This window comes from Acanthisitta chloris, unplaced genomic scaffold, assembly GCF_000695815.1.
Source record: "Acanthisitta chloris isolate BGI_N310 unplaced genomic scaffold, ASM69581v1 scaffold355, whole genome shotgun sequence".
NCBI classification, from domain to species: Eukaryota; Metazoa; Chordata; class Aves; order Passeriformes; family Acanthisittidae; genus Acanthisitta; species Acanthisitta chloris.
In genome coordinates, this window is record NW_008675357.1 from 182139 (window position 1) to 208100 (window position 25962).

The window sequence follows — 25962 nt, forward strand, 5'->3', positions numbered from 1 at the left end:
GTGTCACTATTTGACATTCATTTGATGTTGACTTCTTCCAGAAACAGCACACTGATTTGGTTAGCCTTTAATCTGTCTGGATGGGTTATTTTCTAATGTTGTGTTTTCAGATGTGTAGGATCTGAATTTCATCTCAGAGACATATATATTTCTTACTGACATAAATAGAAGGTGTGCTTACTTGCCTATGCGCACACTGGGAAATTTTTTGTGGTTTGCTTGATACCACAAAATATCCACACACCTCTCAGGGAAGACATAGCATTCTTGAAAGGTAAAAATGAAGACAATCTTCCAAATAGACTTAGAGCTTACTCTCATCTCCCATTACCTCATCCATATTAGTGACTGTGAAACTGGACTGCAAGATGCAAGATTTATTAGAAACAGGTCAAATTGATACAAAATAAATTTTAAATAATAATTTTAAAGACAAAAAGGAAGACTAGAAGATTTTAAGAGTCAGGTTGATTGATTTGATTTTAAAATCTATGTTTCCCTCACTTGTCTCCCTAAAATCCTGAAGCATAGATTGTGGGGGTTTTGTTTGTCTTAGTCTTTTATATCATCAAAAAAAAATTATGTTCCTTTCAGTTATGACACCAACAGCCTTGGCCAACCACTCTACTTCTTACATCTGCAGCAGAACAATGCTAGGAGCTGCTATTGTTCACCTTGAGGGTCTCAGAGTCACAAGGCTGCCACAAATGGAGTCCACAAAGCTCCTGTTCAAAACCAAGCTATTCTTTACCATCTAGTCTGCTTTGCCTTTAAGGGTGCTGTTTGGATATAGGAAGAATGGCAGCTTTTCACTTCCCTAATCTCTTTTACAGCTCTAGAAAAGAAAACCTTTTTTTAATGGTTAAATTCTTTGTCTTTTGGGTAGCAATGAAGATTCTGACTTAATGCTGCTAATTACAGTGCATTTAATTACTAGGTATAATGTGATAGCTTCTTCTTTGGGCTACACATTGACACCTGAGCAAGAGAAAGCGATAAATGAGTGGGCAGCAAAAAATTGCCTTAGAGGAAAGAGCATTTATGTGAGGCTGCAGCAGACTCCTTCCTACCTACTATGGATTGAAGAAAAAGGAGCAGGCTGCTCATACAGGCAGAGGTCACACTATTGTACTCTGAAAGTATCTTTTCACCTGCTTATTTTGTCCCTGGAGAAGAGATCTGAACATTTATATTACATTTATCTTCCACAGTTTTGTCAAAGGTTATCCAGTTAGAACTATTTTAGATAGAAAAAATTGGTCTGATTACTTTTCCTCCATAGAAGAATAAATAACCAAAAATGAATTTAGAGCATATTTCAGATCTGCAAAATTTCATCTCTTTTTATTTTACAAGAACTTCACCACTTGTACAAACACAGAAAAAGGCATGTGAACTCACACCACACAGTATACTTTCAGGACGGAAATTATTACATCTTCTGCACTGAGATCTTTCTTTGTCCAACAGATGCTTTTAAAAGTCTCACAAAAGGTCTCTTCAAATTACTGAAAAGAACTCATTTTCTTCAGATCATCTATCTTGCTTTAATTTTCCTTCAGCAATAGTTGCCCTTTTTAGGTGCTAACCAGATTTTCTTCATATATATTGCTGAGTTTCCTGTCAGCGAAATTACTTTGGGGACTTCCTGGAACTAATGGTCCTCCATGTATTATTCTCCCTCATTGTCCTCATCTCCACTACTCACCATCTACTTAGCTGATTTGCTGGAACATCTCTGAGGCTTAGAATCAATAACAATTTCCTTCAATTCGTCTTCTCAGGAGCTAAGCAGGTATCTTTTATTAGGAGAGGTGATTTGTGGTAGACAATATCTGTGCTGTTGAGAAGAATGGGCACTGCTTCACTGGTCCTTCTGCCCTCTTGCAAAGCCTCACTTGAATTGCTTGTGATCATCACAACTAGTGTCCTCCCTTTACCCATCTTCGTCTGGACATGCTCTGAATCCATGACATATTTCAGAGGCATAGTCTGAGGTGTCTTGAGGCTTAGACTTCTGTGTATCACAGAACAGAGCAAATTCTGAAAATGCACCATGTGGTTCTCCACATTTGCAAGGACATTCAAGCATATAGCCTTCAAATCCTGATTGTACTCCAAAGAAGATGGAAGGTCTGTGGCTCTAGATTTCCCAGCCTAAGGAATCATTCCCACCTCTGATTGATTTTTTTTAATTAATTGGGTTTAATTTTGTCTTTTTATACAAAAGGGAGCCCAGATTATGTCAATTACCTTATTTTTACTCAGACTTGGTAGTTAATACAATAGTAAATCTGGCACACCATATGCAGATGTGAATGTATTAAGCAAATGGAAGTCCCAGTAATTTCTTGAAGATCAGTACTGCCTATAGAATATCATTGAGCAAGCCATTTTTGCCTCTATACATATCTACTTTTCCTTTAGAATCATAGAATTATTAAGGCTGAAAAATACCTCTAAGACCAACTGTATAAAGGCTTCAATTCCCACTGTGAACCCAGAAACACCATGTTCACCACTAAACCATATCCCCAAGTTCCACATCCACGTGCCATTTGAACACTTCCAGGGATGATGATTCCATCACGTCCCTGAGTAGCCTGTTCCAAAGCCTGACCATTCCGACGTCCTTGTCCTTTCCCTTCTCTTCTCCTTTAGGTAGGAAAAATCTTACTGTTTTTCACTTGGAGTCACAAATTCTTTGCAAAATTTCTGTCTGTAATTCTGTGGGTTTGTACAATAACTATTTTGTAATAATATTTAGACCAACCATGGGAAGTTCTCTTATCTGGAGGCAAAAGTCACACAATCCCTGCATCCTCGTATCTTAACTTCTTCTACTGCAAAAGAGCAACTGTGTCCCAACTACCACTTGGTAACAATCCCCTACTGTTTCCACCCATTTTATGTAGGACAGTATCAGTTAACACCTACAATTTCAGTTGTGGCTAAGAGTTTCTATTTTATTGTGAAAAATCATGTGACCTAGCATTAAAATATTTGGCTGTTCTGAGAGATATTTTGGAATTCTTGCAGATGAAAGGCATCAGATAAAATTATCACGGTAGAAAGTTACCACAGAGATCTTGTCCAAACATCAGAAACCAGAAGTCAAGAGGAATGGGATGAAGGTGTGCATACAACATGAAAGTAAAATTCAGTTATTAGGTATGAATATTACATAAAATGAAGAACAGTTGAAAATCATATACAACCAAATTGGGTTTATCTACCCAATTTATATTCTATATTTCCTTCTGAAATCTGTTCCAAAGTTATTCTGCAATGTGGATGTATTCCTAATTCTCTAATGAAATTTATCTGTAAGGATATCTCCGGGCATATGACCTGTGGATGACAGAAGCAGAAGGACAAACAAGATGAAGCCTGGTGTTCATATTTCAATTAAGCTGAATAACAGTTAAGTTAAAATAACTTTTTCTTTCACACTTGAAAGTCAGCACGCTCACATTTTTATTTGAGGTCAAGTCCAATTCCTCAAGGTGCATGAGGTAAATATTTGCTGAGGATTTAAAATGTTTTTCATGAATCAAAAAGCTCTGGAATGCAACAATTACTAATGACTTGCCATCTTTCATCTCTGTCACAGGGAGGCAATACAATTTCAGAAACAGCATAGTACATCCAGAGTGGAGTGTTTATTTTTCCTTCCCTTGGAGCTGTATAGGGCAATTTGATATGCATTCTCCTTAGCCACTCCATTTTCTGTTTATCTGAGCATAAAACTGGTGCTGTGAGGAATTCATATCTTCCAAAAATCCCAATATTTTTTCAATGCTTCAGATTGGAAATATTAGGGGTGCATACAAATCAAAAAATGGAACAAAAAAGCTAAGAGGAAGTGGAAATTTCAATTTCTTGTGGTTTTCTATAAAGCCACTGTTTGTCTGGGACTTTAATTCTTTCTGTGTATTTCAAAATAAATAATTCTCCATTTAACAAAAAAAAGGGGAAGCAAAATGCATTTATGGGGTAACAAAAGAGTATTCATTAGTAGATGGAGCATTTTTTGTGACCCCATTGCATTTCAGTGGCAGGCACTTTCACTACACTTGCAGTGTCCTTTTATAACCTTCTCAGTTGAAAGGGTAGCCCAGAGCAACTCCAGGATCAGAGCATGAATGAAGTATAAATCTTATCCTAGGCCATTTTCTTGCACAGCTTCACGAGAGAAATTACTTGCATGAGCCTTCTTTAATTTCAGATTTTCACTTCCCCTTTAGAACTCTCTGAACCATCTGCTATTTTCAAAATCTTGCTAAATGTCTTTTCCCCCTGTATAAATGATGTGCAAAAAGGTCTCCAACAAAATCTGCATGTAAGATCTTATTTCATCCTGGTGTCACATCTATCCCAGTTCAGTGCCTTACACTGTTCTCTACAAAACCATCCAAGAGCCCTATATCTGGACAAACAGTTAAATATTCATGCCATCAGAGCCAAAAAGCCAAAACTAAGAGAGTGCACAGCACATCAAGGAACTCATAAATTGAGCTTTAAATCCCTATAGGAACTCAGGCCATCATATTATTGCCTTGCATCCAATCTACATTAAGAAGTCTTCTTGCAAGTTCCCTGTTTTTCCTTTGGCTTTTTTTGTTTTTTTTTTTTTTTTTTGCCTCAACTACAAATCCTTGAGATTATCCCATAGTGGAAGGAGAACATTTTTGTAAGAATAAACATTTTTATGGAACATAGCCACTGCACAACTTCCTGCACTGATTCTTGCTGCATGGCAAAGCATAAAACAATCTGCTCTACCGACTAAAGGCGACTCAAAGCCAAACAAAAGTCCTCAGTAGGCAAAACTAGTGAGTTCACAGTGGTTTGTTGGGTTTTTTCCCCTGTCTTATAGCTGATTTTGATATGAAATTGGAACAAAATCCATTGAAAAGATACAGGAGGCTCCAAGATCCTTGTGACCTCTGAAGCATAGAGCCATATGCAATGAGACCTCCAGCTGTCCTTGCCTGAAGCAGCCATAGGAATGCTTTGGATAGATGAATGTTAAGTACCATTAGTTTACATCTGTCCCCAGCAGCTACTGGCTGGAGACACATCAACCTATGTCTGAGTAGCCACTTCTCATCAATTACCTTAGAATCTCTGTTAATAAAGGATAGAAAAAATCCCTACACTACTCTTCTTCTTTCTTTGTAAACACTTCCAGTTTGTGACACATTTTTCATAATTAAATTATGTGGTACTGTCACAGACATGGATACACTCTAAATGGTCTGATAGAATTAAGGATTTTTGCTTTAATTTGGAAGACTTTGCAGTTTAGACTAAGAGAAGTTTTCACTTTCAATTTACTGAATAGAAGTAATACACTGAATAACAACTTTCTTATAATTACTCATGACAACTTCCACTGCAGCTAGAAACAGGTATCATTCACCAAAAAGCCCCCAATAAACAAAGAAACAAACAAAACCAAACCCCCAAATAATAAAACAATCATGCCAATTGTCTGTAGACCTCGCTTTTTGAAGAGCTAATTTGAATTGCTCCATTCTTATCCATAATCAGCAATTCCTGAAGTCCTTATTCATAAAAGCATCTCAAAGAGTTAAATTTAGCATTGCTGTGCATAAACAAAGCCCATACAAAATTAAGTGTGTTTTGGAGTCTGGAGGAGTTAAGGGCTAACATATTTTTTTGAAAACTATGCTTCTATGTTTCTAAATTTGGATTCTGCTGCAGAGTTGTCAATCTCTTGGATTTAGAAAAAAAGAAGACAACAAAGGCCTTATGGCACCAGATTCAACCAGAGATAACAAATGTGTCATTTCCTCCAATCTACTCTAAACATCTGACAAGTAAGCTTTTCCACCAAAACTAGTCATCAAGAGAGTCTTTGTATAAGCCCTCCTCTAGAACATTGTTTCTCTGAGCTACTTGAAATGTCCACGTTAAAAACAAGGGGCATAAGAGGGTCCTATTTTTCTCCGTTAACTGAAGAGAGAAACCTGATGGCTAGCCCACATGGAAGTGTCTAAATTGTAGGCATCTAAAAATGTTTAGGTGAAACTTCCCTAGAGGGCTGAGGTCCCTTTGTGTGTCAGTCCAGAAAAGGACCAAGGTAGTCCATGGAAGAGCCTACAGATAAAATGCATTTGAAAGGAAGGGTGGACACTGTTGCTATAAATCTGAGAAAGAATGAAGAAATTTACATCTGAAAATGCCAAAATGTAGACTGGTGCCAAAGAGTAAAGGCAGAGTCAACAGTCACTGTTGTTGCCTATTTGCTTTCCTCTTTGGACAAGGGGGAAAGGGCAACTGTGTGCAACAGGGCAGACTGAGGACAGAGGCTGGTGTCCTACCAGTGGGACAAACTCAGTATCCCAGCTGCCAAGAGAGATGGGAAGAGCTGCAGTCCTTCCAAGTTTCCCTGAAGGTCTCACCAGGACTTCTGATTTCACTGACACGGTTTTGCTTGTGTTCCTGTAGGGTTCATGGTTGGGAGAGCATCAGGTCATCCTTCTGATAGTGCACTGGAAAGGCAGCATGCCACATTAATTGACTCCTAGTATACTCCGTTTCGTGGCCAATCCTGTCTCCCTTTGGTAGTTAGGAAAGGAAAGACTGATATCATTAATCTAAGAGAAAGAATTGCCTATGTATTACCTTTAGAACAGCATGCATGTCAGCACAAGGTGATGGTTAACAAATGTTTTTTTGGGAGATCTATTTCAGGTCCACCCAGAGACCACATCCACAATTCTTAACACAGGATTACTTAAATGAGGTATAGCTTCAGGCTGTATATGTACCTGATGCATTTTTAATTGCAGTGAGCAAAACGGGTCATACAGATCAGTTTATGTGCCAGGTTCCCTTAACAGAATGCTTTTAAGGCTGTCCAAGCAGACTTGTGTTTGCCTGGCAGGTCATGGGAACAATGTATATCTTTGTAGAGCATGTATTCTTATGACACAGCTAACATTGCTTTCTATCTTTTACATATGCACGTGTATAGGAGAGACCATGAGTATGTCCTTTGCACATGCTTGACTGGACTGTCTTACTTTTTTTTGCCCTACTCAGTAAAACGGCTGGTTATAATTGCATAGTATTACTCACCTGCCCAGCAGCAGAAATTCTCCAGCGAGTCCCAGGCGTCTCATAGCCATTAAGAGTCCTCTCACAGTCATGCCTTCACAGAAGCAGGCAACCACTCTTGCCTTGGGCAGGTGACTCCGAAGCTTTCGCAGCAACTTGTCAAAGCTCTGTTCACCAGCATTGCTATAGATCTTGTAGGAATGTGCAATGCAGATCCCTTCCTTGGCTGCCATATCTTTGAAAGCTTCCATTCCACTTTCACCATAGTTCCCTAAATACAAACAGGAACAGAAATGCATATATTAAAATTTCCAGCAGCTTTTCTTCCATGAGAAACATTGAATATTTTAAAGAATATGTAGCATATTTGCAGAGAGATCACTGTATCAAGCTTAACAAAATCGTATCAACATTTTAATTAATCCCTTTTTGAAGACAAGATCAATAAATTTTCCTAGAAAACTCACTTCTCCTTAGGAACCCACATCTCTGCTGAAACCAAAGGCTGTTATGTACCTCACTACCTGTGAGGATGTAGTCCACAATGTGTACAATAATGTATGTATAAATTGCAATCTCTTCTGATTCTCTTAAGCTGACTGACTGTTGTCAAGTGCTCTGGAGTTTATGTCAGAAAAGTAAAAAAAAATATTGAAAATAAATTTTTAGGTGCAATGTCTTAAATATCTAAAAAATCCCAAAAGGCTGCTATCATCACCTCATTCAAAAGCAAGACTTTTTAACTACAGTGAAAGGCAAAACTTATTCTGTTGAAGGAAGAACTTCTGGAGAATGAGTGACAAAATTGAGGATTAGCATTACAAGTATCATAACACCACAGATAAACTAAATGTGCTTTTGTGTTTTGTTTGTTTGCTTGTTTTCTGGGGGTTTTTTTTGTTTGTTTTGTTTTGTTTTGAATTAAACGTATATCAATGGGAAAAACTTCATATTTTCTTTCAATTTATTCTTCCCCTATGGGATAAACTGGCAATAGATATTAACAGATAGATAAGTTTGTTTTCTTTGTTTTGTCTCACCACAGAATCTTTCTTTACTGCCAGGTTTCCATAGAAGTCACAGTGCTTAAACAGTGGATGTACTAATACCACTGACAGCCATCCTGACCAGGATTGTCTTTCTGGTTCTGTGCTGATTTGAGCTGAACTGGAGTTAACTTTCTTCATAGTGACTATTATGGGGCTATGTTTAGGATTTGTGCTGAACACAGGGTTGATAATGCAGAGATGTTTTCGTTATTGCTGAGCAGAGCTTACAGAGAGTCAAGGCCTTTGCTGCTTTCCGTACTGTCACACTGGCAAGGAAGTTGGGGATGCATGGGAGACTGGGAGGAGACACAGCTGGGACAAGTGTCCCAACCTGACCAAAGGGATATTCTATACCATATGACATCATGCTCAGTATATAAGGTGGGAGGAAGAAGGAGGAAGGGGGGACATCTGGAGTGATGGCATTTGTCTTCCCAAGGAACCATAACATGTGATGGGCCCTGCTCTCCTGGAGATGGCTGAACACCTCCTGCTCATGGGAAGCAGAAAATTAATTCCTTGTTTTGTTTTGCTTGTGTGTGCAGCTTTTGCTTTTTCTATTAAACTGTCTTCCTCTCAACCCATGAGTTTTTCTAGCTTTTACCTTTCTGATTCTTTCCCCCATCCCATTGGTGGGGGAGTGTGTGAGCGGCTGTGTGGTTCTTGGCTGCTGGCTGGGGTTAAACCATGACAGGTTCCCTGTGCTCCTCCATCTGGCTGTTGAAATCTAGTTCATGTCTCATTTAAATAAGAAGGCCTTTAAGGCAGCAAATATTTCTCAAAAATATTGTCTTAATTCCTCAGAAATATTCCACAGAAACACAGTCAGTAAATTAATTAATGAAACTGTAAGTGTAAAAGCGATGCTGTTGCAAGGAACTGCTGATCCTTCACTTATGTGCTTGTTTGCAAATGGACTAATCTGTAAAAAAAATGCTTTCTTTTACCAGCATTACTGCAAGTACATAGGAGCACTGACAGTGAAAATGCATGTTAAGCAGTGAGAATCAGACATGTGGATTTGGAATGTCATCTGGTTTTTTTGATTCTGAATATTGGACATCGGACATCAAGCATTCAGCTTGCCCACCTGGGGAGTCATCCCTGTCTTTCTGGTGCTAGAGCTCAGAGGCTTTGTTACGCTCAGCACTGAGCACAAATGTAGAACCAGTCTTCAGTCCAAGAATCTTACTATCTGAACAGCCAAAAGAGACAAAGGCCAGAAGACAGGAAACACCATCATCTTCCTTTCACATCAGGAATGAATCACTTGAGAACACTGAGAACATTAAATTTCCAAATTGCACCCAACCAGAATGGCAACCTGAATGCAGATCTCCTTAGCTAATAAGACTTTCATTTTCCTTCCTGCTGTGATTAGGCCTGATGGAAAATACATTAATATGTAAATTGCACCTGGACAAAATATCATCAGACTTTTAAACTCAGTTGTTGCAGTGCTTCCTGGGAGCTGTGAATCAGGTGCCCAGTGCTTATCCATGTGCATTCTCTTAGGGCAAACAGTGCTTCCTCTGATACATGAGCATTGAGTGATTCCCATGAGATGCTGAAGTAGTTCAGCTAGAGGTCAAAAATGTGATGTCTCACGAAATATGTATTATAGCCTCCACAATCAGTCTGAAGGAAAGATGGGGGTCAGTAATATTTAACTCCCAGTAGGCTCTGAGGCCTTCTCAAATAAAATTAAGCTGTCTGACAGGAAATACACTGCACTGTTTAAAATTATTCTCATTGAGGTCAATCTGGATCAACATTAGATGTTCTGCTCCACTTTTTCTAACAGAAAATAGAAAGGAAAAAGAGTCCCTATCAATCTTTACTACAGAGGATTAAAGTTTGTGGAAAAACTGTTCCACAGTATATCTTATACTCTTATGTCTTATACTCTTATATCTCATTATATATACTTAAGATGTTGCATAGTATATCTTATGTATCTTATAGTATATCTATATAGTTCCGTAGCATATAGTATTGACCAGCTAAGGAACCTGAACTAAGTCCATGGGACCTGATGAGACTCATCCTCGGGTCCTGAGGGAACTGGCACATGAAATTGCTATGGCAATCTATAGTTTTTGAGAAATCGTGGCAGTCAGGTGAAGTCACTGATGACTGGAAAGAAGGGAAATATGATGCCTATTTTAAAAAGGGGAAAGGAGAAGGACCAGGAAACTAAGGACAGTCAGTCCCACCTCTGTGCCTGGCAACATCATGGAGTAGATCCTCCTGGAAGCTATGCTTAGGCACTTGAAAAGCAAAGAGGTGATTGGTAATAACCAACATGGCTTACCAGGGTCAAGTCACGCCTGACGAATTTGGTGGCCTTCTATGATGGGGCCACAGAATTTGTAGATAAGGGCAGAGCAACTGACATCATCTACCTGGACTTATGCAAAGTGTTTGACACTGTCCTGCATGACATCCTTGTCTCTAAATTGAGAGGCATGGATTTGATGGGTGGACCACTCAGTGGATAAAGAACTGGCTGGATGGTCACATGCAGAGAGTTGTGGTCAGCCGCTCATTGTCCATGTGGAAGCCAGTGATGAGTGGTGTCCCTCAGGGGTCAGTGCTGGAGCCAATACTGTTCAAGATCTTTGCCAGCTACATGGACAGTGGGATTGAGTGCACCTTCATAATCAACATGCCAGAGGGAAGGGATGTGCCATCCAGAGGGATCTTGACAAGCTTGAGGGGTGGGCGAATGCAAACCTCATGAAGTCTAACAAAATGAAGTGCAAGATCCTACACCTGGGCCGTGGCAATCCCAGGCACAGCTACAGGTTGGGTGGGGAAGGAATTGAGACCAGCAACAAGAAGAAAGACTTGAGTGTGATGGTAGATGAGAAACTCACAATGAGCCAGCAATGTGTGCTTGCAGCCCAGAAAGCCAATCAAATCCTAGGCTGCATCAAAAGGAGTGTGGCCAGCAGGTCAAAGGAGGTGATTCTCCCCCTCTACTCTGCTCTGGTGAGGCCCCACCTGGAATACTGCGTGCAGTTCTGGTGCCTTCAGCATAAGAAGGACATGGAACTGTTGGAGCAAGTCCAGAGGAGGGCTACAAAGTTGATAAGAGGATTGTCTCCCCTGTGAAGGCAGGCTGAGGAAGTTGGAGCTATTCAGCCTGGAGAGGAGAAGGTTGCATGGAGACCTCGGAGTAGCCTTTCAGTGTCTGAAGGGAGCTTACAGGGGAGCTGGTGAGGGTCTCTGTTAGGAATTGCAGTGATAGGACAAGGGGTAATGGATTCACATTGGAGGAGGGGAAATTTAGACTAAATATTAGGAAAAGGTTTTTTACTGTGAGAGTGGTGAGACACTAGAACAGGTTGTCCAGGGAGGTAGTGGATTCCAAAACTCCAGCAGTGTTCAAAGACAGGATGGACGAGGAAGGCCTTGAGCAACCTGGTCTAGTGGGGAGGTGTCCTTGGCCCTGGCAGGGGGGTTGGGGACTAGATGGTCTCTAAGGTTCATTCCAACCCCTAAAATTCTATGATTCTATGACCTCAAGAAATTCTGAAGGCCTCATGTCAAAAAACTCTCAATGGAAAATTCTCGGTCAGGTCTAATTGACTTACAGAACTGTATACCTTCAATGTTCCAGATACTGCAGTCTTTGTTCAAAAGTGTAATAAGCACACAGACTGTTACCCTGAGACTTACTATAAAGCTGAGAATAGATATAACTACAGTACTGAGAAATAATAGGTCTTGCAATGAGCATGAAGTACATTAACTCTTTTCCAATCAAATAAAGTCTGATCTGACACAAACACCATGGTCTCATCTTGTATCAATACAGGGAGATTACATGAAACTATATAGAAAGTTATGTGCAATCCAAAAATCATAGGAAACATGTTAAACTATCAAGGATACTTAGCGAAGTGTTAGGTTCTTAACATTTGGAAGAAAAACCTCCTGGCAGTCCAAATCTGAGTGACTGAGCTCTCCAGATGGGAAAACTACAGCTGTATGACATGAGCTCAAGGGAGATATGATGAAAACAGAAAGCAGCTTTGCTTCAAGACACTCATATGAATTCACCACTGGTGCTTTAGTCATGATTAAACTCTACTTAATTAATTATTCATGGTGAATTCTCCTGTTGTGCAAGAGGTTTGATGAGGTATGTATATTTAATTTGAGCTATACTGTGGGGATAATGAATAGTCCTTGATGGAAGAAGAAAATCTTTTCTGTTAAATTCCTTCATACCACGTATTTGGATGAATTTCCTCAGGGCTATCTTTCTTTCTGTATAAAACATGTATGTGCATGTAGCACTGAGGGAATGAGAGTGGGAAACTGGGTAAGTTACATTATATAATTTCCTTGAGGATGAGATGTGAGGTTCACAGTGGAAGAGGATCTTCACGCTTTCTGTATGGAATTGGTCTCCTCATGGGCATTTGATTCTTGAACTGTGGCATACTCATATTAGTGCTACCAAAACTGCCACAGCAAGTTTCTGCTGATGGGACAGTTCCCACGGTTCATCCAGGTCTATGGCACAAGAAGAAGGATATAGGGAGTTTAGGATTTGAACACATGGATGCCTTATGCAGCCTTACTCTGAGAGGAGTTTGTAGATTCACTTCCAAGTGAAAATTAATTCAGAAACCCTAAGCTGGAAACAAAGCAACATCTGTGAGTCCCCTGTGATGGAGTTGACTATGTCCTGGGAATTTATCCTCTTAACTAATTTGTTTTCACCTCTAAATGTAAAGAAGAATCCTAAGGAAATGTTAAACAGAAGGGAGGGTTTGATTTACTTTGTCTGGGCTAGCTCCTGTTCAGCAGAAAAGACTCAGCAATCAACACAAAGCTGGAGCTCAAGTATGATCAATTTATATTCAGCTCCTCTTCCCCCATCAAACTCTATCTCCATTTCAGCATTTGGAAACTGGCACCTCTAACTGGCTCTTCTATAGGAGGTATCACAACTATTTAGTGGATTTTTGTATCCTCTTGGAACTTTTTCTGTCAGTAGGGTAATCAGAGTTGTTAGGAGTTGGCGGCTTTGGTAAATACTTTCTAATAGCAAAAACTGGCAGTTGAGTTCTTTTAAAATGCCAGCTTGAATCCTGCATGTTGCCTACCTGAAAGTCTGGCCCTAAGCCCAGTTCAAAAGCTACTCCCATATGTTTTTGCATGTTTTTAAAAAAAATCAATTACATCATCATGCAAAAGACCTATACCCTGCTGGACTTCGAATTTTGCTCAAAACTCAAGCATATGCATCCCCACCTACAGTCTAACTATAACAATCTGTTAGTTCCACTTCCCATGAATCAGTACTAGAAACTATTAAGCTTAAAAAGAACAGATTGTGCTTTTTTCCAGATGAAGCTTAATATAGTACAGTACATAATAATACTTCGATCTCATAGAAAAGGGTCAGGCAAACTGCAGGCGGCTCTTGCTGCTCCTCCTGCCCAGTAACTGAACCGATTAAACTACCTAACCACAAACCATTAAGATCTTCTGTGTATTACACAGCAAAACAACTTTTTTATTCTTAAAATAATTAGTAAAATATGCTGCCATCTGCTCTATCACACTAAAGGTTATCAATATGAGATAAGAAGTCCCTACTGCCAAATGGAATAATGAACTACATTTTCTCCTCCCCAGGGATTATTGGGGTGTCACACATTTCTTTTTGAATATAAGAGCTTTTTCTTTAATCAATAGCTGCACATGCAAATTTTTGTCAGATAGTTGTTTGGTTTAAAAGAGAGTTTCAGTGAGCATAGATGAGCATCAACCTTTAGGAGAGATTTAGGATGCAAAATTGCTTCTGGCAGGACGTGGCAAAAATTCACAGAGTAAAAGAAGAGGGGCCTCAAGTGAAATAGAAGAAATGCATTATGTCATTCATTAGTCTGGTAATCATCCTACCTGTCACAAAACATATTTATTTAAGCAGAAGTGCTAGAATTATTTTTGTAGACAAGGAAGAGTGAAAAAGAGCAACAAAAAATAATATTCTTTGATGCGTCTGAGCCACAGAAAAGAAGTCAAGTCAGGTTAAAATTCACAGTATATGGTTTGTAAGCAGTACAGGGAATACAGAGCTTCATTTTTTACTTGATCCAAATATTTTATTTAAATTATTTTTAAATGGGATTCCAGTTTCTATACTAAGTATATATATGTAAAACAATAACAATAAAAAAATAATAAAAAGGTCATTTTGAAAGAAACCCATAATAATACCTTAAATCTGAATAGTTCCTCAAAATATATTCCACTTAAATATCCAACCAGATCTTTCCCTTAATATTCACTTGGAATATGGGCTGATCCTCTTCAATTATCTTGAGTGTTAGATAGCAACTTCAAGATCTTTGAGCTCTTTCCTCATAAAATATTAAATCTGAAAGTCTGAACTTCGTGGAAAAAAGGATAAATATGTATACACTTTTGTATGTATCCTACTCTTTTTTTGTAAACTGATTTTAACATTTGTCACGCAAGTAGCCAAATACTGCTCTGGTGAAAGGGCACCAACCCAGAACAAGTCCCACCACATTTTCCTCAGCATGACACCATGCTGTATCTCCAGTGCCATGTGTCATTTGGAGCCTCACATTGAAACAGCTTCTTCACAGGGCTGCTGCCAAATTCTGTCACAGAACAGCATGCAGCCAAGGTGATAGAACTCTTGATGAAAATATGGCCTGTTATATACAATTAGATCTCACACCAGAGTTGTTTTGGTGTGTGGTTATGGTCTTTGGCAGGAGTTGTCAAGAAGGTTTAGCTGTTCCTCCTCACGCAGAACGAAGTGACTACATGGAGGGAAGGTTTCTTCAAAGAAACAACTTCACAAGCAAAGCAGCCAGGTAATGTTGGCTGGGCTTGGAAAGGTATCAGAGAACTCCAGAACAGCAAAAATTTCCTCAGCAATTAAATTAAGAATGCTACCTACTCCATTTTTAAAATTGCTATACCTGCCTTCTATAAGCACAAAAAACCTCAAATTGATTCAGAGGGAACAATCTAACATCTCAGGCCTCACAAGGGACATAAACCACTTAGGACTCTATCCTTAGCTGTCTATATGATAGTGGAGAACTCAGGTATCTATTTTCTTGAATGTTAATAATTTTTATTCAAACTGAAAGCTCTTCAAATAACATTTATATATTGGCAAGAGCTCATAAAACTCAGACCCAAAAGGATTGCCTATGTCCCTGGTGGCTTGATAGATGCAGATATTACAATTCAAGGTGTGTCAATATAAAGGAACATTAGTTAACACGACATCATGTGAGCTATAAACTTAGTTTCCTTTTCTGTGAACAGTTTGGCGATTTTCAGGTTTTTTACATTTGAGGACAAAAAATGTTTTCATAATCACAAAAAATGTTAGCGAAACAAAACCCCCCACTTTTAATCCTCTTAAAATTCAATCCACTGAAATAATGTATTGAAATGATCTTATAATATTTAATTTAGATATTGACCATTTTATAATTTAATATAAGCTTTATATTACTTTCTACAATGTGAAAAAAGCCTAATATGTGATATCAGAAAACTATTTTATTAAAAATAATTGTCTACAATATTTGGACATTTAAAATCAAATTTAACATGTTTATTTAGGAGATAAATTAACTTTTCTGTGAGATTTTTCAGTTTCAGATGTCAGGCATTGTCCGAGCAAAAGGTTTCTTCTAAAGACATTTAGACCAGCTCCATTCGTAAGGTATTAGTTTAACTAACTGTCTTATAGATTATTTTAGTGTAGCAACATACAATATACTCCAAACATCACTGTACTTAATTAAATTTAACAAATCTGTTCATTATCTCCTCATCTAAGAGAGCTCATAAATATCAGTTTGATATCAAACTTTTTCATCCCTTTTTCATCTTCTCTGGACTATTTTGAAATAATAAATTGATTTCTCTTAAGATAATGATGACCTAGTTTCACAGTTTAGTGCACCTCGATTCTGTTTATTTTTAAAATATCACCTCATAACTTTAAATGAAAGACTCATTTAAACATTGCTGTTATGTGAGCAAAGGGAGCAGTCTGGAAACAGCCTTTTCTATACACATCCTTTGATCCCTCCTGCTAACTGGCATGTCTGCAGTTCTGTGGCCTTGTCCATTGAGCAATGTTTGAAGTGCTACATGATGCTAATGTCTGCTAAAGGGTTTTAAGTTTGACAGCTTTTGCAAAAACATGCTGCCATCTCTGACTGCTCTCCTTGTTTTCAGATGGGAGAGACTGAATTTTTTTGTACTTTCTCTTTGAAAAATATCTATCTACCTGACTCTAAGACATTTCCCTCATACATTTCCTGTATAATTTCATTTCAAAATTAAATTATTAATGAAAGCACAGTTCTTACTGTGGTCCATGGATGGTCTAACTTTAGTTTAATTTTTATTTAGGATTATACTTTCCATTTTTTGTTTGATTTTCAGATAGAAATTAGAACACGTGAGACTGACACTATTAGACTGGAGGCTGTTTCTTTCAGAAGGCAAATGCTATGCCAGAAAGGAGAGGGCTTTGCAGTGGGAGCTTCTTAGTCTATGATCTTGTATTCTTCATTGTGGTCGTAGTGAATTCCCAAGGAGTGCAGTTGCCTGGGGTTTCTTCACTGGCATTTGGACCCAGTCCCAGTTCTGGCTTAGGCTGCAAATTATTATATTTCTCAAAAGAGTTGGTCCCTTCTACAAGTGAACAACACCACACTTCTGTACACGCACAACCTGGAACATACCTTCATGCAATATTAATTCTTAACTCTGCTATGGTTTACATCCAGTCATTTCTGAAATACACTTGATGTCCTATTCTGCTGCTGCATGGGTGAACAATACCAGAAGTCATCCAGCAAAAACAAAAATAGCGTAATTCAGGGATTAGATAGATTCTGACGGCTCTGAAATGGAGGCAAAAGTGTTTTCCTGACACTGGTGATGTCAGAATAAATGGATGACAGATTGAAAGAAACTCAGATAACTGCAGTAAGGAAAGCTGCATTTATGTTGATCAAACTGAATGAAACATGATGGTTTTGCTCACAAAAACTCATATTTGTTTAATTGTAGCAATAAACATAATATTTATTGTAGTAACAATCATATTGTTTGTCTAACATCCGTTTTAATAATAACACCTAGTATTTCCCAACAGTAACTGTATCTGATGGCAAGGCTAATCCAAAGAGAGCACCTTAATTTCACTTTAAATGACTATGCATATTCATATTTAGAACACTCATTTGGGACAAGTGTGGGTTTCATGACTCTCCTGATATGAACTCTGTAAGCAGCGAGGTCTGTCAGGAATCCATGAATATTTAGTGTGGCAACTGGAAGGAAGGTCTATGACTGCATTTCCCAGGAGTACTTGTTAAAAGATTTTGAAGGGGTCAATATGAATCTTCTTGGGGCATATTAATCATTCTTAAACCATACTGTGTAGGATGAGAAGACCTATACTGTGTGACCAGCTACTTTCTTTCAGATAGTTTCATTTTAGGAACATGTTGGATAATTTTTACCTCTTGGCGCATAAAAAAGACTGCATCTTCAAAGACTACTCAAAAAACACATTGCTTTTCAAATCGTAGCTTCAGAGAGTACCACTAGAACACTAACATACTCAGCTTTTGTATGTAGAAACTGAAGAAGATAAAAATAGGAATAGAACAGGGTTGAAGGCAAGAATATGATCTTCTGATTTTCAGACAAAGTTGCTTTATAGCAAAAGCATAATCAGTTATTAAAATATTACAGAATAATTTTTGCTTTATAAGCTCTCAACAGTGGTGATTTCATGGCTAGGTTGAACAATCTGTCCCAAGCCAAACTAATCTTTTAATAAGTTTTCCTTCCCTAGTTCTTAACCTAGTTCTTCTACGTTCTCTTTGAATTTCAGTCTATTATATATTTTCTATCAAACATGGAAGTATCTTCTCAAATCCGTTTTTTCCGAAGTCTTCAACAGCTTTTAATGCAACCTGTTTTCTACACTTTCCATATTTCTGGTTTTTATGTGGATGATTGCCAAATAGTTGATATTGTCTAACCAGGATGGTGTGCAGGTTTTTTCAAGATATGGTATTTTTCCATCTTGTACCTTGCCTGAGCAGGGTAATATTGAAAGACTATTTCATGCCTCTAAAATGTATTATCTCTTTGTCTACTTTTGGTAGGATATTTGCCTTATTTAACAATGGAATTACACTGTTGACTCAAGTTTAACTTGTGATCCATTTTAATTATCTAGGCCTTGTTTTCTGTAGTACAGCTTCTCAGTCAATCATTCATCATCCAGTATTTAAGCATCAGATTATTCTGTTCTAGGAGCAGTGTCATCCAGCATAGTCTGTTTAAAGATTTAATAGCCATAGTCCGTTCATCATCATTCAAGTCAGTGTTGGAAATATCAATTAAAAATGGAATCAAGGCAGATCTGTAAGAAAGCAATTGATCTTATGTATGTTACAAAGCTAACAAGTGAGAAATACAGTCTCAATAAAGTTTTAAAGTCTGTTGTGCACCTAATGCAGGGAAGTTTAGATTCATTTCTTCTTAGCATGCTTAGAATGTTCATATGTGATACTAAAAAAAAATTACAATTTTAAGATACTCCTTCTTCACAAATGCTCTGAACTGGATTTTAGGTTGGCTTGATATGATGTATTCTTTGATATATTGTCCTTTCTTTATGACACCAGAAGAAAATTAGTCAATTTTTGTGAGCAATTCTTTATTTTTCCAGAAGTGAAATACCATTGGCTGAGCTCTTTCCTCAGTTTCTTTTTCAAGACAGGTAGTGTTACCTCATTTCAGTTTTTTAGAATGTTATGCATAGGTCATATATCTCCAGAAGAACCATTTAAGTCTTTAACATTGTTTCAAGCAAGGAAGATGGACCAGTTGTTTTGAGAATGTACCATTTTCTAATCTCTAGAAATGTCTATAATTTCTGAATTCTTCACTAATTCTAGTTTGAGACAGAGTATAAAAGGCAGAGTTTAGGTATTTGAACAAAATGAAATCCTAAAGTCCTTAAGCAACAGCTGACTAGATTTGAAATTTTCTCTATCTTCTTCACATTCAAGAATCCTAGTACATATAAGATGTTTCTGCAGCAAATGAGTCACATATTCTGAACAAATTTTGGCCAGAAAGATCATTTTAAGCAGATCTATAGATTGTGGTCTCACTTCTTTTGTATTATGCCTTTTCCACCCTCTTTACAACAAAAATTATTTATACACTGAGGAGTACAACACTTTTTTGGAAACTGAAAAATATTAGTTTGAACATACTCAGGCTAAGGAGGGAACAAGGCTTAAATTTTCAGTATGTCCTGGCAGCATATTGTAGTTACTAGGCTATGATATAAAAGAATAGTAACCTCTTCCTCTCCCCATATCTTAAGAGGAAATCAAAATCTGTTTTCAGGAGGACGTTCAGACTGGGAAACCAAGTGAATAGTAGTATGCATACTAATAGAATAACTAAGGTTGGAAAATACCTCCAAGATCTTCAAGTCCAACCTTCAACCAAATACCATCATGCCCACTAAAGCATATTGTGAAGTGCCATGTCTACTCATTTCATGAGCACTTTCAGGGATTTTGACTTTGCCACTTTTCAGGACAGCCTGTTCAATGTTTAACTACTCTTTCAGTGAAGTTTTTCCTAATATGCAGCCTGAACTTACCCTAAAGATATTTTGATCTGATCTGCCTTTTTCTCTTGTGCATTCTTAACACAAAGATTTTCTGAACCACATGTTGAAGTACCTTGCCCTATTCAGATATTAGACAAAGAGCTTGACTGTCAAACACAGAGTATCCTATGACAAGGATCAGGAGCCTAAAAATACAGACTTTGCAATATATAGTTCTGACCGAAATACATTCCTTACTTCATCTAGCCTGAAAACCTTCTGAAAGACAACAGCTGTAGCTGAAGACAGTTTGATCTTTGGAAATTTAGGACTTTGTATAAGTTCCTGATTATCTGCCTATAACAATACTAGCCCTTAGCCTCCATTTTTATCTTTTTTCATGTATTTTATTTTCTGGAGGGAGGGTTGTTTATGTACTCCATTGCATAATAAACTGGAAAAAAATATAGAAATTGTAGAATACATAGTTGAGGGAAGTTTTTAGCTCAGATTCCTGACATCTTACTTAGTTTTATTAACTATTTCCCTCTATAGTATCTAATTGAATCATCCAATATCAGATTAGCAAAGCATTTCTATAGCACACTCATCTGCTGGAAAGAAACCAGTACTGAAAACACCTAAACTGCCTTCAAACAGTGAAACAAGTAGTCAAATTAGTCTATCTGGGCATGGGCTGAAATGGCTGGGCTGTTTCACACAGTCCATCAAATGACTGTTAACACATTCCTCCTCCACCATGTTATTACTAATTATACCATTACATTCACAAGAGAATAGAGTGCTAGACTTGATGTCTCTTCATTACTTCTAGCATGTTTAGGAACCATAACATATTTTTCTTGGACATATTTTCTTCAAGGAGGTTCTCCATAACCAAATGCCAATGTTAGGGGCAGAGATGGAGTAAAAGGGAACTGAACCTAAAGTATGCTTGACATTACACTGCAAGTTTCAACTTTTTCAGGATCAGCATTGGCACTTGGCATGGCAGATTAATGAGTGTTCAGAGAATTCAGGAAGATCAGACTGTGCCCACTTATCTGGATGTCTCTCAAGTGCATTTCAACCTGTATGATTTCATGGATGCCATTGATGATAAAGGACATAAGTTTTGGGCACTGCTGTTGCTTTACATACTGCCATTGTTTGCTTGGGTATTGAAAGGAAAGCCACCAGCAAAATACTTACAGAGAACAGCACTATGGATTGGTTTTGCCTAGGAGGGCATTACAAAATATATGCAGCTATTCCAGAGTGCTGAGTTCTCCTGGAACTACATGGAATAGAAGCCTTTCGGCCAAACAATTGACAAAATACTCAGAGAACCTGAAGGTCTTTTTGACTGTGAGATTCTCAATTGCAAAGATGATGGCCTCATGTGATGTGTTAAACACTGTCATCTATCATATTTAGCTTCTCCCTTAATGATCTGAGGAGGGAGTAAACAATGTTAATGAAATATGCAAATGAGTTTGAACTGGGCAATGTCGAGGATGTCAACCAAAATACAGAAATACTGTAAGGTTTTCTAAAGATAATGTTAACTCAACTAGAAATAAGGAAAAATAAAAAGGTTTGCTTTGTCATACTTAAATTAAATTTCTGGACAAATTAACCAAAATATTGAAAATGATCCCATAAAACGAAGCATTCCTTCCTGTAATGCTAAAGCAAAATATTTTAATGGTTTGAATGGTTGTAGTATTTTTCTTCAGAGACTTGCCATCTATTAGGAATTTAAAAATTTTACTTTTCCTTCAGAGCTGCGATTTTAAAAAATCAGAATATAAAAAAAATCAGATTTCCATCAATCTGTGATGCTAATTTTTATCGTAGTGTGTTAGTTTCAGCTGGGATGGAGTTAATTCAAGAACAGACATATATTTTTAAAAGGACAGAAAGATGCCTAAAGTTACATCCTTTAAGGCAAATACCCAAAAATCACGACTAAGTCTGAAAGACTGTGGGAGGAGACTTATCCTGTGTGATTTTATTAATTAATCTGAAATCTAAATCTGCTTGGATTTAGTTTAATTTGAAGTATAACTAAGGAGCACACAGAAAGGAGAAGCAAGGAATAGATTGAGATGTCAAAGGTTATTTTTTTCTCTCTCAGTATTTAAGCTTTCTGAAAGTTTAATTTTAATTTTTACCTTTTGAAAACCACTAACTCACAAGGTTCTTGCCAACTTCATAGACTTGTTTAAACAGCTGATACTGAATTTGGTGACAGTGTTCATCAACAATGAGGCACTTCATTATAAAACACCTTTTATAAAAAAAACCAGGGTAAATCCCAGGAGGATGGAGAAAAGAAATAAAATACAGAGGATTAAAGAACAAAACAAACCCAAATGTTAGTCTCTGGATTTATTTTTTTAAGTACTGTATACAAAGAAATGACTGTGTTCTTCATTATTTTAGCCTCAGGTTAGATTTCATCTGTACTCCTTATCAGACTCAAGGCTCAAGGTCGACTGGGGTAAGTCAGTCCTTTTCATCATGCATACACTCAGCACATTGCATGGATTTCAGATATTAATGGAGGTCATAAAAATCAAACCACACCAAAGGAGCAATTGATTTCCAGAAATGTTTGACTGTGGTGCACAGTGGTGCAGGCAGTGTTTGTATGAGATAATAACCAAAGGAAACTTCTCAGACGTACAAAAGTGGCACAGATATGCAACAGAGAAAAAGAAAGGGGACAGAAAGGGGATGAGGGAAAGATAAAACAAAGTTAAGTATATATAGAAGGGGTTAAGTATTTACATCTTTTAACTGTGTATCTATTATTATTATTTATAATTAATTATTTATTAACAACAACAAAATAATGATAATGATAATGATGATTATGATGATGGTGATGATGATGATGATGATGATGATGATGATGATGATGATGATAATAATAATAAATAAAACTAGTACTAAACATTGCTTGGAGATCTCAGTTAAGATCTTGGCCTCACCATTTTAAGTGTGAAACAAAGTCAGGATAAGAGAGTGCCTTTTCTAAAATACACAAATCTAATGATACAAGAAAAGCAAAGAATTAGTAAGGAAATAAAGTCACATTAAAGAAACAAAACCAAACAAAAAAAAGAAATTACTTGCAAAATGTCAAGCATCTGATTATTTGTAAAGGAAGGATAGATGAATTTCCCCCTATAGCACTTGTTAATTGTGATCTTAACCCTGTCAATTGGGATCTTAACAGTCATCCTCCCGGGCACTGCTTGTGTTCCATCTATAGCTAATGGAGTGTAACCATCAGCTGCAGGAGATGATAAATCTACCTGTCTTACACACCTTTTTTTCTAGATGAGGTGACTAGAGTTGCAGTGTATATAATTTGCTTTGGTTACTTGCCTTATTTTCAGATATCCAAAGAAACCTGACCAAAACATGCTAAATCATGGAACTATAAAATCATGGAATGTTTTGAATTGGAAGGGACTTTCAAAACTCATCTAGTCCTACCTCCCTGATATGAACAGGAACACCTTCCACTTGATAGGTTGCCCAAAGCTCTTTCCAATCTGGCCTTAAACCTGGCAATTCTCATTCATTAATCTATTTCCAAGAAAACCCTCTCTCCCTTTCCTCAAAGGGAAAAACTTTTTGAAGTCTATCTTTGTACCAAATATACCTCACTTCCTCAAAGGGAAAAACTTTTTGATTTGAAGTCTATCTTTGTACCAAATATACAATGTATTTTTGGACCTGAAAAAGATTGTTGCTCACCTTCAAAATAAATTGCCAGCTCTAGTGAGAACTTAATCATGGAAATTATTTAGTCTTCCAAGTAAGGGTAGGAAACTGAGCCAGAGAAGAAATTGAATACTATGTTTAACTTCCTCAAAGGGAAAAACTTTTTGATTTGAAGTCTATCTTTGTACCAAATATACAATGTATTTTTGGACCTGAAAAAGATTGTTGCTCACCTTCAAAATAAATTGCCAGCTCTAGTGAGAACTTAATCATGGAAATTATTTAGTCTTCCAAGTAAGGGTAGGAAACTGAGCCAGAGAAGAAATTGAATACTATGTTTAGGAAATTTTATACTATTAGGTTCCAGTGAAAGAAATGGGTTATTTAGAAAATCTTTGCTTATATTGGGAAATCTCTCCTCCCATGTTTCTGTGAGCTTTCTTATTTCCACTGGCTGATTTTACATAAGGGGAAAATAAATAAAAAAATTATAAAAGAATATTCCTAAGGATATTTTGTAAACTGTAGGTGATAGACTATTTTTTTCGTCTTCTTTTAGATGGCTCAGTACCAGCTCTGAAGATTTAGTGGGTTTATTACGGAGTCACTGGTATTCCCTTTCTTTATTGAAGTTACAGTCAGAACTGTTGACTAGTTGGACCATTGTGATATTATCTAATCCTTCATTATTGTAAACTGATGACTACAAAATTAGGTGCTTCTCATTTTTGGCTTCTAGAGCGAAAATTAGCCCCTTATTTCAGTATGATTTAGGTGTCTCTTGCCTTCATAGTCCTATACATCCATATATATGAATCCTAAGTCTCAGTTAAACATTTCTCCATTCAAGTGACTCCATCATTACAAACCCAATTCTAGATTATGTTATACAGTTCATAGAATCATAGAGTCATCAAGGTTAGAGGAGACCTCTAAGATCAAGCCTAACCATTACATTAGGACTCTACTGTAACCCCTAAACCATATCCTCCAGCACCAGATCCAGATGCCTCTTGAACACCTCCAGGGATGGTAACTCTACCACCTCGTTGGGCAATCTATTCCAGGACCTGACCATCCTAACAGTGAAAATTCTTTGCTTAACATCTAAGCTGAATCTCCCCTGTCTCAATTTATGGCCATTCCCTCTAGTCCTCCCACTGCAGGAATGGCATAACAGACCACCTCCCACCTCTCTACAACCCTCTTTCAGGAGATTGTAGAGAGCAATGAAGTCACCCCTGAGCTGCCTCTGCTCAAGGCTAAATGAACCCTATTCCCTCAGCCATACCTCATACAACACGTGTTCTTGGCCTTTTATGAGCCTTGTTGCCCTTCTCTGGACATGTTCCAGCACCTCAATGTCTTTTTTAAATTGAGGGGCCACAACTGAACACAGTCCTTGAAATGTGGCCTGACCAATGCCGAGTACAGGGGACTGATCACTTCCCTAATCCTGCTAGCCACACTATTCTTGATACAGGTCAAGATGCCATTGGCCTTCTTGGCCACCTGTGATCACTGTTGGCCCATATTGATCCGGTTGTCCATCAGCACTCCTAAGTCCCTTTCTGACAAACAACATGTGCTGCATGGGGTTGTTGTGTCCCAAGTGCAGGACCCAGCATTTCACCTTATTGAACCTCATGCAGTTGTCCTCAGCCCACCGATCAAGTTTGTCCAAGTGTCTCTGTAGAGGTTTCCTACCCTCAGGCAGATCAATACTCCTACCCAACTTAAGTGTCATCTGCATATTTACTGAGGGTGCACTCAATCCCCATGTCCAGATCATCAATAAACAAATATTTACCATAGAGACATAGAAAGACAGTGCCTCTATATTTCAGGTATATAGCAGAATTTCACTCTGGATACTTCCCTTGAGACAGTTACATCTAACGCTCATTTTCCATTCTTATTTCAGGACATGAAGACCTTATTACCTTCCTTTACTGTTTGCCCCCACAGTCATCCATCCACAGTGTTACATAGACATTTCTCCAACAGCTTTTACCTTGTTTTCATAATGTATGAGTATTTTTCTTGTCAAATTCAATGAAACACTAGTTACAAAACATCAATTCTTGTGGCAAACTTCTCTAATTTTTCAGACCTATTTGCATTTCTAATTACCTCATCAACTGTAATGGTGTGTTTGCTTAAAAAAGGCCACAAAAGTGTTGAATGTCAATGTTATACAATGTACCAGCATTTAAAACTGAGCAGATGAGCTGCTGAACACACTACAGCTGACTGCTCAAATTGCAAAAGGACTAATGGACCACAATGAGCAGGTATCACAGTGTGTTAATCTCGGTGTAAAATAGATTTGACTTTAAGTAATGATGTTCCCACTTGGACCAGATTCCAAAATTAGTGCAGAAAGCAGCAAGCCCTCTG

At 37.7% G+C, this 25962-nt stretch overlaps 1 protein-coding gene across 1 annotated transcript in view; it reads right to left on the reverse strand.

The window, feature by feature from the left end:
• Positions 1-25962, reverse strand: part of GRM5 (glutamate receptor, metabotropic 5) — a 255586-nt gene that overhangs the window by 135555 nt on the left and 94069 nt on the right. Inside the window, exon 3 of the mRNA XM_009075716.1 lies at positions 7111-7360. Coding sequence (XP_009073964.1) covers positions 7111-7360 — 250 coding nt within the window. The remainder of the gene's footprint in view (positions 1-7110; positions 7361-25962) is intronic.